Consider the following 16971-nt stretch of genomic DNA (forward strand, 5'->3'; position numbering starts at 1 on the left):
TTCTTTAGCATAAAAGAACCAACTATAAAGCAAGTGGGCACTTTAGATTAGTTTTTCAGTCTGAATTATGTTTTTGTTATTAACTACCAACAAATTGGCATTGTTTCCAGAATTTCAATCGTATCGAGATAAAGTAGTTTGGTTTTTTCAACAAGACCGATATTGTTATCTATATTGCTTTCAATTGATTTAAGATGTCTGGTGGTGTAACAAGTGGTACTAATGATTTTACTTATTATTAGTCACGCTCCAATTATAAATTCAATCAGGCCATAACAACAAAGTAATCTTTTATTACCGATAATTTAAAAAATCATGACCGGAAATAACGCAAATATTACAAATTTGCAATTTTCATTACTATTAGTTTATTTTCTTCAGTTTTACTTTCACTTTCTGTTTCTTTTTTGAGATGTGATTAAAATCAAGCAAGCGCTGAAAACGCCTAACGTGGCGCCAACTCGTGGGCAGTAGCAAAACTGCAAAGTCAAGACTCGGGATGCCAACCCTCTGGTTGTCGCTCATAAAAATCTTTGGGGATTTTGATTTTCTTCAGTTGGCTAACCTGCTCTTCTCGATTTTTGCAACTTTGTGGTTAGGTTTAGCCGACTGAATTTCCACAAAAAGTATGATTTCTCACCTCGGCAAGTACTTAGAATGTCAAAATATTATTATTTAGATATTTCCCTGTTAGTACGTTTTACTATTTTTTACACAGCCTTCTGGTAATTAAAAATCGAACCTAACCCCATTTCCTCTTTCCAGGAAACTTCAAACCGACAACTATGAAGTAAGCCCCGAATATTTCAAGCAAAATATTGTCACCGCAGTGAACCAACTTTTTGGAGAAGTTGCATCTTCCGTGGATATCGACGTTTTGAAATACTCGCCACAGACGAAACGTGCGATTTTGCGTGTCCCAGCTGAGTACTACGTGAAGATACGAAGCAGTTTGACACTCTGCGGGTCGTACCAAGACAGCGTTTGCTCTTACGAGATCCACAAAGCCAGCCCGCTTTTGCTGAACCTGCAAGGCGACAGTAGAGACCACAAGTTTTAAAATGTCATTCTGCAAGAAACTTGGGCCTGAGGGCAAAGACATTGTTATTTTCGCCACACCGGAGGACCATAAAATTCCCAGTACGGTCACGCTCCCGGAACCTGACCCGCAGCCTGGATTAATCCTGCCAAACGGGGATATCAACTGGAATTGTCCTTGTTTAGGAGGGATGGCGACGGGGCCTTGTGGGGTTGAATTTAGGAACGCTTTTAGTTGTTTTCACTACTCGGAAACGGAGCCCAAAGGTGAGAGGAGGTGGGAAAAAGAACCGAATTGACTGTTTTTTACAGGGAGCGACTGTTATGATCTGTTTAAGACCATGCAGAACTGTATGCAACAATACCCCACTTTGTATAATAAGGATTTAGCTGATGATGATGATTTTGGTGCTATGGATGCGGAGAAGACAGAGGCGCCTGATAAGGGGGCTGCAGCTGCGGAGAAGATAGACAAGAAGACGTAGATTAGTTTAGTTTAGGGAGACAGTTGATTATCTTCTCTATTTTTTTGTACTGTTACATGAGTGTTGCTACAGATGTAACAAACAAATTAGTGTCATTTTGAGTAATTAATGTGATTAAACTGTGTTGTTATCAATAAAAACGTAATTCCAACAAAAAAGTGTCTTATTTCTTTCGTAAGAGATTTTGGGGTGTAGGCAACCAACAGCACACGCACCTCCATGACTTCAAAAGAATCGTCTTTCTTGAAGTGTTAATGAATGTCGTAAAACGATACAAATTGCGTCAATTTCTATCACTCTACTGGTAGTGATAACCTGCGTATACCCCTGGTAACACTAAACTTGTGTTAAAATTGTGTAACAGTAATTTCCTACTTACATCCTAATTACATGTCTAAAGTACGACTTTTCGATTATTTGAGCTAATATTATTAGCATGCCAAAGTTTAACTCTAAGAAAATAAAATATCCCCTAGTCTCTGACCTGCATCCGTAGCCTCCGCTTTTCCAGCACACACACTTGTGTTTTATGTCCACAAAACAAGTCACCAATGTTCACTATCACTAGCACTATCACATTTCACTAGCTTTTTACAATTTTCCGAAATTTTGAGATACTCTGTGCGGGAATCACTGGATGCGGTTATTTTCAGATCGGCGCGGCGTTTGCGCATTACCAACTAGTTTAGTAAAAAAATAAAATCACTGGAAGTGAGCGGGTTATTTCAAATTGACATTAAATTTGGGGCTTTCGTTTAAAGCATTTTCGGAATTTCTTTACCTTCTAAGTTGTTCAGCTGCTCTAAATTTTTCAAATCCAAGTCGTTTTTTTGGATTATTAGATTCTGTCAGGTTATCTTTATTTGATTTTGGTTTTTTGGAAGCTTTTGGAAACATTTCTTTTCGTTTATTAGATCGATGAAATGCTTGGAATCTTTTAAATTCGTTTGGTTTTTGTCTCGTTTTATTCTTCTTCATATCAAAGTACTTTCAAAGATTTTAAGAAGTTAATTTACTCTGGTGAATTCCAATTAACCTCATTCTATAAAATAGTCTTCTAAAATTTGACTGTTTTGCTATACAATTTTGTAATTTGGTGGAGTCAATACATGACTTAAAAGTATTAACTTCCCAAAATTTCGTAGCTGTAGCACTAAAATTACCAAAATTACGAATTTTATTAGATTATTAGATTTTGTCAGATCTTCTTCTTTAAATTTTGGTTTTTTGGAAGTTTCGGACAGTTAAAAAGCTTTTGGAAACAATTCTTTCGGTTTATTAGATCATTGACATGCTTGGAATCTTTTAAATTCGTTTGGTTTTTGCCTACTTTTAACCTTTTTGATATCAAAGTTCATTCAAAGATTTTAAGAAGTTAATTTTTTTCTGGTGAATCCCAATTAAGTTCAGTCTCGGACTTTTCTTGGTCTTTCTAGTATCTTCGGAAATCCCAACACATTACAGGTGGCATTCGCTTAATGGCACCCAAGAATAAAATCGGTGATAGTCCAATTTTCCCAAAGAATTTTAATTATTGGTAATTAAAGTGTTGTTAAGTTAGCAACAAGAGATCTTTATTCAATAAAAAAAAGATTACAAAACAAGGCCCTTTATCCCCCGCGCTAACTTCACATCACTTGTGCCCCGTTTGCTGCTAATCTCCTTTTCTTCGATTTCTTCTTAATTAGTCCCGATAATGATAACATTCTTTGTACACTTCGCCTCCAAATCTTCCACCCCACCCCAACCGAAGCTATAAATACCCGAAATGCATAAATTAAGCTTTAAACAATCTTTTCTCTCCTAGGTTGTGTGTCGCTCCGACTTTCAACTTTCAAATTTCCCGCGACGTCATAGTTACAGTCTACACCAATAGCTGTCAGGAAATGCAGTTCATGTTGTGGAACGAACGTCACAAACAGAAAGTTAATGTTCTCTTCAGAAATTGTTCTTATTAGTGGTGTTTCATGAGTGCGTTTTGTTAAAAGAAAGGGTTTAAGTCTAGTGTCCTTCCTTAGCAGTGTCTAAGAAGTACACCCCTGTATCATGGAAACAAAGCAGAAATCAGCCCCAAAAGATAAACGCAGGTTAGTATTGTCATCCTTACTGGTAATTTTGGGGGTAATTCCTCCGTGGTTCAATCAAATTGTTATTAATCAGCGTTTAAGCTCGTTAAGCTCGACTGCAGGACACTGATGACATTGTCAAGGGTAAAAGTTTATGATAATTTCTGTTTTGATTGAAAGACAATGCAACCTACTTTCCTTATTATTATCAATTTTTAATTTAAAATTAGCCTGTGCTTCTTTGGCACAGACACGCTTTCGGTGTTTTTCAAGCTTTGATCACATGGAAACACGATTGGGTAAGAATGCTCTCAATTGAGCAATTCCCTCACAGTCCAACTCCTGAGATTCTTTCAAATTTCATTATCTTTAGAACAACACTTCTTGGCCATGGTATGTTCTAGACCTGCAATTTCGCCGTCATCATATGATAACACAATCAAAATTCGTCTTGTACATTTCCATAGCCTGGAGCTGTTTGAATTTTCATTCCTTCTTGTGTTGTTTTTGGTGAATGGGCCTTGATAAGCAGTGTACAGTTATTACAACAATTACAGGACTGACTCAACTAGTTTTATTGTCTCTTTGGGTTTGTAATTGTTTAAATTTTACAAATTGGTTCATGTTCCAATTGTCTTTGATTGGTCAAGTGTAAAGTCTTATTGATTGATTGGAGAGCTATGCAAATCTTTGGTGCTGTAACTGTTGTTTAATTGGTTGGAATTCAGAAAACAAGAATAAATCTTGAATAAGAAAACATGATATTGCAGACGGTCTTGCATAACGCAGGTGCTGGCGTCGAAGTAGGCCTCGGAATTTGTTTAGAGTTGGTAGGTCTGAAACGTTTTTTAAATGTCAAACTTGAGAGGTAACAGAGGTGCCAACATGAAGAGATGTGTAAGGCCTCCTTGACCAAAGTTTTGTTGACATTTTAGAAATTCTTCTATTTTGGTGTTTTATAGACTCTCCTCGACACTTTTTAAATGACAAAATTTTATTATTGTAGCAAAATTTAAATCAAATTGATCTATAAAGCTTTGAAGATTTAAAAAAAATGTAATACTGTTATTTTTAATGCTACAGTAACGAAATTTGGCTGGGTTACTACTTCTAACATGCTTATTAATCGTGCCGAATTTTAAATTTCTAGAGCAAAAGAGACGCTTTTTAGAAATTGTTATTTAAGGATCCGCCCTTTCCTCATAACAAAATGGAGAATGTGATTGAAATCGGATTAAAACAAAAAAAGAATTTGTGCGATTGGCTGGGATTCTCTTTATCAAAGAAGTTTTTATAACAAAAAACGCACCCGAGCAACCAATTCGAACGTAACTTCTTATCATTTATTGGCCGAACATCCGAAACTGTTGTTTATTGGAACAATTTCTGAGTGAATTCATGCACAAAAAAGGGTCAACTTATTGGATGTTGATGACAAATGCACAAATCAAAAGAAATCTAGCTCTGGATTTGTTTGTAAGTTTTTTATTGGCTATTGAACTAGCTTTCGGGGTTGAAATTTTTAAATCATTTTATTTGTCACACTAAAGTTCAAAATTTTGTTGTTTAAAAACAGGAAATTTTGTAGTTTCTTTGTAAAAATCTGCAAAATTTGAAACCTAAATGCCACAAAAATTGATCATCCACCAAAATTACATTATTAGTTTTAGTGGAGGAACTCTTTAGTCTTAAAATGAAAGTTTCTAAAATTTGAGTTTACCGCTCAATAATTTTAATTTAGTGGAGTTAATACACGATTAAAAGTAGTAAATTTCCGAAATTTCGTAGCTGTAGCTTTAAAATTACTAAAATTGCTAATTTTACTAGAGAATGTCGACAATTTTTGTTTAGAATTCAAAACGAAAAATTCTAAAATTTGACTCATTGGCTTTACAATTTTGCAATTTGGTAGAGTTAATACACGACCTAAAAATAGTAACTTCTCCAAATTTCGTAGCTTTAGCACTAAAATTACAAATTTTACTGGAGGCAACTTCAAAATGAAAATTTTTAAAATTTGTGTCTTTGGCTGTACAACGGAAACAAAAAATTCTGTAGTTTTTTTTGTAAAAGCTTCTAAAATTTGAAACCTAAAAGCCACCAAAATTAATTTTCTAAATTCGTTTAGACACATCCTAATTTTTGTCGGTTGTAGTTTTTAATACTTTTGAATATAAAATTGTTTGTACAAACTTTGACATTGAAAGATAAGAGACATCTCGAAATAGTCAATCAAAATTCAAGGTAAGTGATAAAAATGACCCCCAGACTTTAAATTAAATCACTGAGAAAGTTGAACAAAACAGTACCAGAAACATGACAATAAAAACTAGATGACAACAAAAATTACCTTGAAAAAGTTAACAGGAATTGACAGAATTTGCTAAAATTTTAAGCTGAAATAAATTGGAAATTGTTCAAAACTGATTTATCGTTTCGACTTCCAATCTGTAATTTTATGCAGTTCCCAGAAAACCTTGTCAATAATTACAGTGCACTCAGGTTCTACCGCTTTCTGTCAATAAAATGACTAACAAAGTACAACTTTTACCACAGTAGACTCTCCAGGCTATTAACATAACGGAGTAGTTTAGATACTAAAATACTTCTGAGGTAAATTTAATTACACCGTCTTGCCGCTGAAACCCCATAAAATTAGAACAGAAATTTGCAGCTTCATTTCCAAGGTGTACCACTGGCGTCGACAGCCATTGAACTCAATTGGTGAAAGCGGGCATTTTTCATTATTTCAACAGGTACCTGTATCGTGCTACCTGCGTACGACCATCGGAATTCAAAGGAAAAAAAGCTTTCAAATTCTTTATTTGGCCCTCGAAATCAAACATGATTTACAATAAAGTAGAAACTAAAAATAGAATACAACGACTGATAGAGTGAAAATGGTTCATTTGGTGGCGATAAACGAAGGCCGAGACACGGAAACGTGTTGGTTTGAATTGACTAATTGTCTCGTTATGGTTGTTAAACCGTTCATTATAATGGGCACATTGTTTTCATTGAAGAGATTAAAAGCGGCGGTTATCAGGTGCATATTTGACACCTGAAAACTGAAATGGAGTGTCTTCACCTAAAAATTCGGCGTGTCAAAGGAAAATTGAAGGAAAATTACGTTTTGTGGAGGAAAATTGAGCTTCTCTATTAATAAGCAATTGTTTTCGTAATCGACTTCAAACAGACGAAATTGCATAATATCACGCGAACAGTTTTGCAATTGCAGTCTCGGAAAATTCACCGCAGACGTTGAATTTTTTATGCAGTTTTCCATAAATCATTCACATTGCGAGAGCAATGGCTTCATTAAGTTTGATGTCGTTTCTGATGTTTGATGTCGTAAATTTGCCCATTTAACTCGCTTAATGGTTCTTTCGTTGTTAAAAAAAATCTATAATTTAAAAATTGAAAAATTTCTAAAATTTGTGTCTTCCGCTCTACAATTTTGCAATTTGGTGGAGTTATTACACGACTTAAAAATAGTAACTTCTAAAAATTGCGTAACTACAACACTAAAATTACCAAAATAACGAATGTCGACAATTTTTCCTAGGTCTTAAAAGTGAAAATTTCTAAAATCTGTGTTTTTTGTTCTGCGATTTTGCAACTTGGTGGAGGTAATACATGACTTAAAAACAGTAATTTCCCAAAATTTCGTAGCTGTAGCACTAAAATTACCAAAATTACGATTTTTTTTGGAGGATGTCTACAATTTTTGCTTGGTTTTAAAAACGAAAATTTCTAAAATCGGTGTCTTTCGTTCTACGATTCTTCAATTTGGTGGAGTTAATACACGACTCAAAAATAGTAACTTCCCAATTATTTCGTAGCTGTAGCACTAAAATTACCAAAATTACGAATTTTGGTGGAGGATGTCGGCAATTTTCCCTAGGTCTTAAAAGTAAAAATTTCTAAAATCTGTGTTTTTTGTTCTACGATTTTGCATTTTAGTGGAGTTAATGTAAGACTTAAAAACAGTAACTTTCCAAAATTTCTTAGCTGTAGCACTAAAATTACCAAAATTACGAATGGTACTGGAAGTTATCGGCAATTTTTGCTTGGTTTTGAATGAAATGAAAATATTTAAAATTTGTGTCTTTCGGTCTACAATTTTGCAATTTGGTGGAGTTAATACACAACGCAAAAATAACCGTTTCTTCTGTAACATCAAAATTACCAAAATTACAAATTAAATTGGAGGATGTCGGAGATTTTTGCTTTGTTTTCAAAATGAAATATCTAAAATCAACCCCTAGAGTGTCAGATATTGGAAAATTTTACATGTTGTTATAATCCCAGATTTTCAAAAATTTGCCTTGTTTTTGGAGCGAAACATCACTTCCGACCCCAATTTCTGGTTCACCAACTAACATAAATCAGTAATTGATAAGAAGTTTATTTTAGAATCGTCAGCTCAGTGCCTTTTGCTTAATCGCTCAAATAGAACAAGATAACAGTTTCTGAAGACAAATTTGTTTTTAATTATGTCTGTTGACAGTAAATAACATCGACAAATAGAATTATTTAACCAACAACGGAGAATTAGTGTAATCATTATCCAATTGTGTTCCGTAATCCACAATTGTTTCACCGTGAAACAAATGTTAATTAATCTGGTAACTGATGCCCGGTAATTCCGATCCGTTTTGTATTCATTCCATTTGATATCCTTTCGGTTACCTTGATAATGGACTGACTTGACGTCATTAGACGTAATACAATATTTGCTTAATAAGTGACAATGTTGACCTATATTTTTCCACTAATAACGGTAACAACACATTAATTTCGGGCAATCATTTTTAATTCTTGTCTATTAATAGATTTAGACATAATACATTTCTGAAGCTGCTTCTTTTCATTCAAACAAACAAAATCATTTTTCTGGGATAAACACCGATGCTCTAATAACGTCAATCTGAACATTTGTAATTAATTTTGACGGCTTTGCTCGTTGGATAACTTTGGATTGTGCATCTTTACTGCGTGGATGTTAGTTCTGGCACCGGAGTCGTTGAACTTAAATTATGTAATGCATTTATTTATGACATGTGTGCCAAGGTCGTTTTAATTGTTTTTGTCGTAAAGTGCGTTTTTCAGATAACAAACTTTCGGTTTCCTTCTAGAAAACATCGAAAACAATGCTTTTCCAGTGGCTTCATTAAATCATGACGCGTGTTTAACGACTGGATTTTGATTATCAAATAAGAGGTGTGTTTAAGGTGCCATTTTAAAGTACATTTCTTATCTTTACTGATATTTTGGAGGATCACGCGAGTGGCTGATGATCTGTGATCTACCTAATTGTAGGTAATCGGTTAACGATCTTTGAATTGTACTAATTTCAGGCTGTTTTTCACTATCGTACTCCGCGATTTGTTTTTAGAGATGATACAATCGATTGTATTCAAATGGTTCACCTTTTATAAATGGAAGCGATTTTGCATGGTGGCGAGTCGCAAAATTTTTGGGTAGAAACAACCTTCGGGATTTTGATCCTGTCGTCTAAAGTGCCATTGCACTTTTCTAGTGTTCCTAGAAAGAAGGTATCTATACCTAGACACCTAGACACCTAGACAGTTGTTTTCCAAGTGCAGATCGACAGTGATTGATTTAGGAGCACTTTTCGCAACATTTCCACACTTACGCACTTTTTTCGCGTTTCAAGGTTTATCTAATTTAGTAATATGTTGGAAGGGAAACTGCTGACTTATCATCAGATGAATTGCAGATAGTATTTTTTATTCTAGATTTTCTAGAGATCCTAGATTACCGACACACCTCTTCAACTTCTACATAATTATTTTAATCAAATTTCTGTCGGATTTAGACCGCTCCACATCGCCATACTTCCTCGATGATGAAACAACCCAACCAAGGCAACTGTTCACTTATTCCGCGTGCGAAGCCTTGGTGTGATTGATCATATCAGGTGCTTCGTCGAATGAATGAAACCGCACTCTTCCTGCTCACCATAGTTGCGATTTTTTTCCAGCATACTAATATCAATTGCGTCTGCAATTTTAATTATTTTTTTACTTTCTTTTGCTCTTTGATTAACATCTTCGTTGCTTTTCGTTTGAATTGAGATTTGAATTTTCTGCACAAGTAATTTCCACGAAGCACAGATTTGCATTTTCCATATCCGGTCTTTTGCCGACGTGAGCATCACGTCAATTGTGGTCTCGAGAATTTCTAGCCCATAACAGAATCGCAGCCTTGTGGTATTGGACGTCATGCAAGTCGCGAAAATGTGGAACGCGTGGCAGCTGCACGTTTTAATGGGATTGCAGCCGTTGTCAGTTTTTTTAATGTGGAATGCAGATCTCTTTTGGTGGGCATTTTCCCAGAGTTTTCGGAGCTTTATATCCCGGGAACTGCAACAGATAGAAAAATGCGGTTTGCGCTTATTTGCTTCGAATTCGCTTTCAGATATCCAAAATTCGATGGTCGATTTTTTTGGGGACGATGAAAAATTTTGAATTTAGTTTGGTCGATATCTCGGGTTGTCGCCAGAGGGCCAAAATTTTGGAAGTTTGAAAACGATTCTGTTCGATATCTCCGGAATTAACGCGAATATAAAAAAAAATCTTTTCGAAATCTTTTTCTTGTAGTTTTTTAGCTTAGAAATCGATCTTTTTGGGCAAAAAAAATTGGGACTCAATCGATGAAAATTTTTCAATTTTTCGTTTTTTGATTGTCCCTCGTAAACTACTTGCCCTATCGAGACTTGGCCAGTTGATAGATCTCAAGTTTCTTTCTCGATCGATAGTAGGGGTGAGGGGGGCATAGTGGGGTACCGGGGCATAGCGGGGTAACACTCCTGCTGCTCAAAGCAAACGCCGTGAAAAAAGTCGAATAGCGTGTTTTGATTGGTTGTCAGTTGACAGTTTACTATGTGTGTTTTATAAAACAAAGTGTGAAAACCTATATGTTTTATAAAACAAAATGTGAAATTCAGTGTTTTCGTTAAAAAATTCACGAAGTTAGGGAGCAAGTTTTTTTCAAATCTAGTCATACAAATGTAGTGGCAAAATATGATGAACCTGCTCATTTATGTGCAATATGCATTGATGCCTAAGTAATTTTAGAATGTTAGTTTTTCTAAGTAGGTACACAGTTATTTAAAAATTTGATTTCCGCATAGGGTACCCCACTTTACCCCCCATTTTTCAAAATTTTCAAAATAATGCTCACATGTCGTAAGTTTTTTATTGTTTTCAAAAAAAGTACAACAAAAATCATCCGCAATACACTAGTCTATGATATTTAGTAAAAAAAAATGTTAATTTCTATTATTTTAAGATGCGTGGCTAATTGATTGTTAAGTTCCCCACTATGCCCCCCCTCACCCCTACTAAACGTAATTTTTGTCTCGAAATGGCTTCTTGAAAATGACCCTAAAAACACCCTCTGAAAATATGATTCGGTCGCTATCTCGTTTATTAAGTTAAGTTATTAAGTTTATTAAGTTAAGGAAATTTGAGCCATATAGAATTTCGTGCTGAATCCAAAACTACCCTTGTTTTTCTCGTCCGTCAACAAATAACTGAATTAGAGGCGTTTGAATTTTCGGCCAAAATTTTGGAGGTTCGAAAACGATTTTGTTCGATATCTCCGGAGTTAAAGCGAATATAAAAAAATCGTTTTCGAAATCGTTATTCTCGCGATTTTTTAGCTTAGAAATTGAACTTCGATAGTCCGAATTCAAAATTTTATTTTTTTTAAATATGGAAGTTGCTTTTCGGTCACTAATTCAGACACGGTCGATATTTCGCTTATTTATGAAGCAATATTAAATAATTGGTGTTCATTTTCGCAGAATTTGGAGAAGAATCTAAAACTGCGCATTTTCAACGTACGTCCACAGATAAAGGAATTGTAATGAATAAAATTTCGGATAGTGAATTCTTAGTTCCGAAATTTTTAGTGCCCAATATCTTCAGAAGCAAAACAGATAGGAAAACGCGGTTTGCGCCATCGTTTTTCTCGCACTTGTGTTACTAAGAATCGGCCTTTATTGATGATCGATAGGTTAATGGGGTCCTGATGTGTTGTGTCTTAACTAATGTGTTCCAAATCTTCGAATACTTCCAAGTCGTTAAAAACGAATTACCAAACTTTGATATTTTTGGGGCGATACAAAATTGTAAACAAAATTTCATCGTCCACGTTTTACAGAGAGGGTAACCTTGAACATTTAATTACAAAGAATTTATTTGCACAGAAATAACGTATTGACAAACGTTTATCAGATGGGTGATAATCGGGTATTGTGACTACTGCTTTATCGGTTTATTTACCAAAACGATGGAGTCACCTGGAAGGTTTTATCAGCTGTTTTTGTCCAGTTTTTGGAAAAAGAAAACCACCACTGATCACAGAAATTCCAATTGAAAAAAACTGGTTTAATTGAAGACCGGAAAATCCCCGCGGAAAAAAAGGATTCTGACGCAAATCACAGGGACTGTTAACACAAATGTGATCTTGAAAGACGTTTACGGAGTAAAAGTTATCTCGCATCGCCCGATGATCGACAGGAATGTTTTTATTTGTCACGAACCACAAATTCCCATTTTGGTTTTACGAATGACGCCTGGAATTTACCAATAATTTAAACGATTGACGGCCAAAAACGATGAATTTGATGGAAACAAAAGGAATAAAACCATGACAACACAATTAAACTCTTTTAGTTCTAAGAATTGCTTATCAATCTCATTTCGCATAATCACATGTAATACTATGTTATTAAGATAATTTGCATGCCCGGGAGAGTTTCCTTTTCGGTGTTGACACGTTATTTAATGCACGTATCCTATCCGTTTAATGGGACCATGTTTTTTAATTATAATTTTCGTGGAAAGCCTCGCGGATTCGCGTTGCTGGACACGAGTTTTTATTTCTAGAACGGTCACGAGATTAAAACTGCAAGCTCTAATTTAGAACTCTTCGAATGTTGAAATTTCTCGACTTACATTGTAACCAAGCGACCCTTGATTTCGTTAGGTAATACTCGTAAACGAGTACGATTCCAAGATACTTGAAGCGATATAAAAGTGAAGCGAATCATAAGTGAGCAATTACTTAAAAGTTAACAATGTAAGGCCAACTTTATGTCTGATTGAGAGAAATCTTAGATAACACTCCTAAATAGGAGGAATTTTTTTCGGTTTAAAGGCGTCCTTTCAGTGCTGCCGTCTTTGCACAAAACGAGACAACGCGATCTTTTTTCAAGTGCAATAGATTAGATAAGAGCAAGACGGGAGTAGCAAGCAAAATACTTCGTTAGTTTCGGCGAGGTGCTTCGTTATGTACAATTTTATGTATATTACTGACACGTGGTGGTACCATGAAGAGCAGTAATCTTCCACAAACCAGTGGCTGTGGCTTCCCTGTGGGGTACAATCAGTGCCCCCAAAAAGAGGTCTGCAACCAAAATGGACGAATAAGACCGAATAGCGTTCTAGCTCGCATGGCGCTACCATGTCAAGCCTCCCCGAGTTGGGACTACCAGGAGTGCTATAGTTACTACGCTGATGGGTGTTATAACACTTGTCAGTTCGTGGAGTTTTGTGATATTGAGGATTTTATGTAAGTGGCGCGAATCGTTTGATATTTATGTCTCAACCACATGATATAACGTGATTATTCCAAATTACACTTTTCTTGGAAACGCTCCAGACACGAGGTCTGTCATGTGTTTTCTCTCGAAGAACCACAAACCCACCGTGCGCCCAACTGAAATGTAGGTACTCCCAATCGCTCCCTAATTACCATTTTTCTTTCTTCCAGGAATAACGAGAAGCGAAAGGAGAAGTCTCGCGATGCCGCCCGCTCCAGAAGATCCAAAGAAACGGAGGTCTTCACCGACTTGGCCGCAGCCTTACCCGTCTGCCAAGAACAAGTCTCCCAACTGGATAAGGCCTCCATCATGAGACTCGCCATCGCCTATCTCCGAGTCCGAGACATGATCACTTTGGGTAAAGTTTTTCCCTGCGAAATTCCCACTAAAATGTTGGTTTTACAGTACCGGAACCATCGGAACCCGACGACCACAAAATCCTAACAGATGACTCAATTTTCTTGAAATCTTTGGAGGGTTTTCTCCTCGTCATGTCTTCGGATGGCGACATTGTCTACATGTCTGAGAACGTCAGTGATTACCTGGGAATCACACAGGTGGGGGTTTGAGGTTGTTTGGTTGGTACTAACTTTGTCCCGTAGATCGATTTGATGGGTCAGAATATTTACGAGTATAGTCATCCGTGTGATCACGACGAAATCAAAGAGATCTTGTCGGTGAAAACTCGAGAGGAGTCAGACGCCCCAAAGTCCTTCTTTATCAGGCTCAAATGCACCCTTACTAGCAAGGGCAGATCCGTTAATCTAAAATCGGCGACTTACAAGGTACTATCAGAGATTGTATCAATTTTTTTTTGACTGGGCTATCTTCAGGTTATTCACTGTACTGGGCATATAGTACAGAGCGAAAATGACAATGAAGACGATTCCAAAGGGTCGCTCCGCCGGTGCTTGATTGCAGTGGGACAACCGATTCCTCACCCTTCCAACATCGAGGCTCCCTTACCTAGACAGACTTTCCTGACAAAGCACAGCTTAGACATGAAGTTCACACACGCCGATGACAAAATGTTTGTATTCCAACTGTTGCGAACAATCTTTTTTATGATTTTTTTACAGAATGATGGATGTGTTAGGGTACGATGCAGACGATTTGGTTGGCAAATCGGTGTATGACTACCACCACGCTATGGACAGCGACTCCATTTGCTCCGCTTTTAAGTGTTGTAAGTATCCGAGTCGAAAACTGAAATGTATAATGGGCCACGGATGTATGAGTTTGCATAAAATACAATCAAAACGTTTTGTATTTGAGGTATTCATGAGATTCACATAAAATAACTTTAAATTAACGACTAGTTTTATGGTGATTTTATGGTATGCAGATTTCATGCTTCCCTTGAACCTTAGACACAAATTTTTGTTAAAATTTTAATAGAAAATTGTTAATTTTGGGTTTGTTGTCGGTGACCGACTTGATCAGACAGTTGGAAATATTTTTGGGTGCTGTTTTAAGGTCAAAATATGTTAAGCTTTGCATAAGATTAAGCTAAAAAAACTCTAAAAGGTTTAGTTTTTTCTAAGAAATAATAAATTTATAAAAATTTTGACTTTTGAGACATTTTCAAAAATACGGTCATTTCAATGGGTGCACGTTTGGCCATTGCAGAGAAATTGCAATTGAATTTTTATACATTATTTAGATTTCAAGGAAATTTTTATGTTTTAAAGTTGTTAAAAGTTATATTGACAAGGTATACTGAAGATTTTTTGCAGTTTACGTAAAACGTGCTGTAAAACTCCACTCACTTCATTATGAAGCTATAATACTGCTGAAATGAGATGTCATATGAGACATCATAAAACACTAGTGTGTTATTATAATTTATGTCATAGAACACTAATGTTGACTCGCAATGTTGATTTTAACATACAACGCTTTGTCCTAGTCGAAGAACCTGTGTATGGGAAGTATGCCAACAACACGTCTTCATTTTTTAGTCGCGATACCTCTTTTGCCTCTCCAGTGGTCTAATTCGGCTAGTTCTTCCTAGGTTTTCCCGGTAGCAAGTTTAAACTAGCTTCTGGAGCTTCTTTTTGTATTTCCTCCACTTTTCAACGTTTTCACTAAATTCACGTTTTTAAGAAACAATGGCAAACATTATGAAACAGTGCACCATAGCAACAATGCATGACACATTAGTGGCTGCAGAGAATTTTTCTATGCGCCAAATTTAAAATACTGTTCTGTGATTGGTCGTTCAGCAGTTTACAGAATCCTGATTTTTTTAAACTTCTGCAATTCTTGCGAAATGTCAAACCACAACTGTCACATTTGGCAGATTGTCACCAAATTGAACGAGCATCAGCAATTCTTTTGTTTTTGTTATTTTCAGTGCAGATTAGCAGGTATTTGTTGTTTTTTATCATTATAATTTGCGATTATTAATAAACGTGACATTGAGTTGTGGAGCCATCTATTAACCAAAATTGACATTTATGCATTACAGGTATCCTTTTCAAATTCTGCTAATATCCAAAACTTTTTTTTGTAAATCGGTAAATACTCTGCAGGAAACTATTAATCAAACGTGATAAAACGTTGTATTGCATTTGTGTTGTATCGGTAATTAAACATTCCCCGCGTGTGACCGTTAAAAAAAGGTGATTTTTGATACTTTTTTAAAAGAAAACTACTTCATTAAATGTTTTCAAATTTGGTGGATATATTTTTACATACTTAATGAAGAAAAATTGAAATTTTCAGATGAAAATATTTAATTCTGGCAGAGTTATGAAGTATCTTCCAAGTCACTAAAACAAGAAAGCCCTCCACTGTAGCAGTGATTGCGGCCTTGACCGTGGTTGAACTAAAATGAAATAAATTGATTGTTAAACTAGAAGATATTTTCTGTGCGATGACCTTGGATAGCGGAGAAATTTTGAAATTTGAATATGAATTTGAAAATGTCGAATTTTTCGCTCGAAAATTTGATGATTTTTAGCCCACCAAAATTTTTATATGAAAAACTGGAGGGTCATTGTACACAAAAATATATACAAAATAAAACAAAAAAAAAATCAAGGTGATTTGTCTCTGAATTACAACTGCAGCAAATTAGAAAAATGTAGTTTTGAGAAAAACGCGTTTAAAAATAACTTTATTATAGTTAATAGCTGTAATAGTTTATTGTACTAACGCTCAAAAACTATTTGAAATATTTATTTGAAATTTTTGTATGTTATTTTAAAGGTAGAGACTATCGAAATATGCAAAAAATCGAATTTTTCAACATTTTACACTGGTTGTGCTCCTTAATATGTCTTATAAGACACTCATATAGCAAATAACTATTACAATTCGTTTTTATATGAGTTTTGCCTCACATATCCGAACTTCAAGCACCTAATCATAATACGTGACATAGAAACCTCTTTTTTCTAGACTCAATAAAAACCTTCCACACGTGGAATTCTTTCAATTTCGTGTCTGATCATGTGATTTGTTTAAATTCGCACCTTTCGTACCTTTATTGCCACAATAAAAGGCTCTTTGTGAATCACGACCCCGCAAACAGCGCAAAGAAAACAATTATTAATCCCCGATAAGAATGTAGACACAGTTAATCGCTCTCCAGAAGTACAACGTAAAAACTTTTCTATTTTTTAGCATTATATAAGTTTGTAACACGTTTTGCTGCCCTGTCAATCACGCGAGAATCGAATGTTTCTACGTTGAAATTCTTGGCACGCTTTTTATTTTGGAAATAACAGAACGCTAACGA

The 16971-nt window shown here is 35.5% G+C and overlaps 3 protein-coding genes across 4 annotated transcripts in view; all 3 read left to right on the forward strand.

The window, feature by feature from the left end:
• The first annotated feature begins 543 nt into the window (after positions 1-543).
• LOC148182001 (ribonuclease P protein subunit p14-like) lies at positions 544-1060 on the forward strand. The gene is made up of 2 exons (XM_088036934.1): positions 544-689; positions 766-1060. Exons 1-2 carry the CDS (start codon positions 658-660, stop codon positions 1058-1060), a joined length of 327 nt encoding a protein of 108 aa, XP_087893060.1. The 5' UTR covers positions 544-657.
• A 1-nt stretch (position 1061) lies between these two features.
• On the forward strand, positions 1062-1681 carry LOC148182002 (mitochondrial intermembrane space import and assembly protein 40-B). The gene is made up of 2 exons (XM_088036925.1): positions 1062-1305; positions 1351-1681. The coding sequence occupies exons 1-2, from the start codon at positions 1062-1064 to the stop codon at positions 1521-1523; spliced, it is 417 nt and encodes a 138-aa protein (XP_087893051.1). The 3' UTR covers positions 1524-1681.
• Positions 1682-3319: 1638 nt separating this feature from the next.
• sima (HIF-1 transcription factor component sima) overlaps positions 3320-16971 on the forward strand; it is a 36848-nt gene continuing 23196 nt past the window's right edge. Inside the window, exons 1-6 of one of the 2 annotated variants that reach the window (XM_088036325.1) lie at positions 3320-3610; positions 13397-13584; positions 13632-13783; positions 13829-14011; positions 14060-14256; positions 14306-14412. In XM_088036325.1, the coding sequence (XP_087892451.1) occupies positions 3570-3610; positions 13397-13584; positions 13632-13783; positions 13829-14011; positions 14060-14256; positions 14306-14412 (868 nt within the window). In that variant the 5' untranslated portion in view covers positions 3320-3569. Of the gene's footprint in view, positions 3611-12882; positions 13196-13396; positions 13585-13631; positions 13784-13828; positions 14012-14059; positions 14257-14305; positions 14413-16971 lie in introns of those variants that run through there. The other variant, XM_088036318.1, reaches the window with a different exon arrangement.

Source organism: Gnatocerus cornutus, chromosome 1 (assembly GCF_029298725.1).
Source record: "Gnatocerus cornutus isolate USDA-ARS CGAHR chromosome 1, icGnaCorn1.1, whole genome shotgun sequence".
NCBI lineage: Eukaryota > Metazoa > Arthropoda > Insecta > Coleoptera > Tenebrionidae > Gnatocerus > Gnatocerus cornutus.

Bases quoted from the DNA above. Each gene is read 5' to 3' on its own strand.
- LOC148182001 (XM_088036934.1), top strand. From the start codon at position 658: ATGTCAAAATATTATTATTTAGATATTTCCCT. The intron at 690-765 runs GTTAGTACGTTT...TCCTCTTTCCAG, and splicing joins TATTATTTAGATATTTCCCT to GAAACTTCAAACCGACAACT.
- LOC148182002 (XM_088036925.1), top strand. From the start codon at position 1,062: ATGTCATTCTGCAAGAAACTTGGGCCTGAGGGCAAAGACATTGTTATT. The intron at 1,306-1,350 runs GTGAGAGGAGGT...TGTTTTTTACAG, and splicing joins CTCGGAAACGGAGCCCAAAG to GGAGCGACTGTTATGATCTG.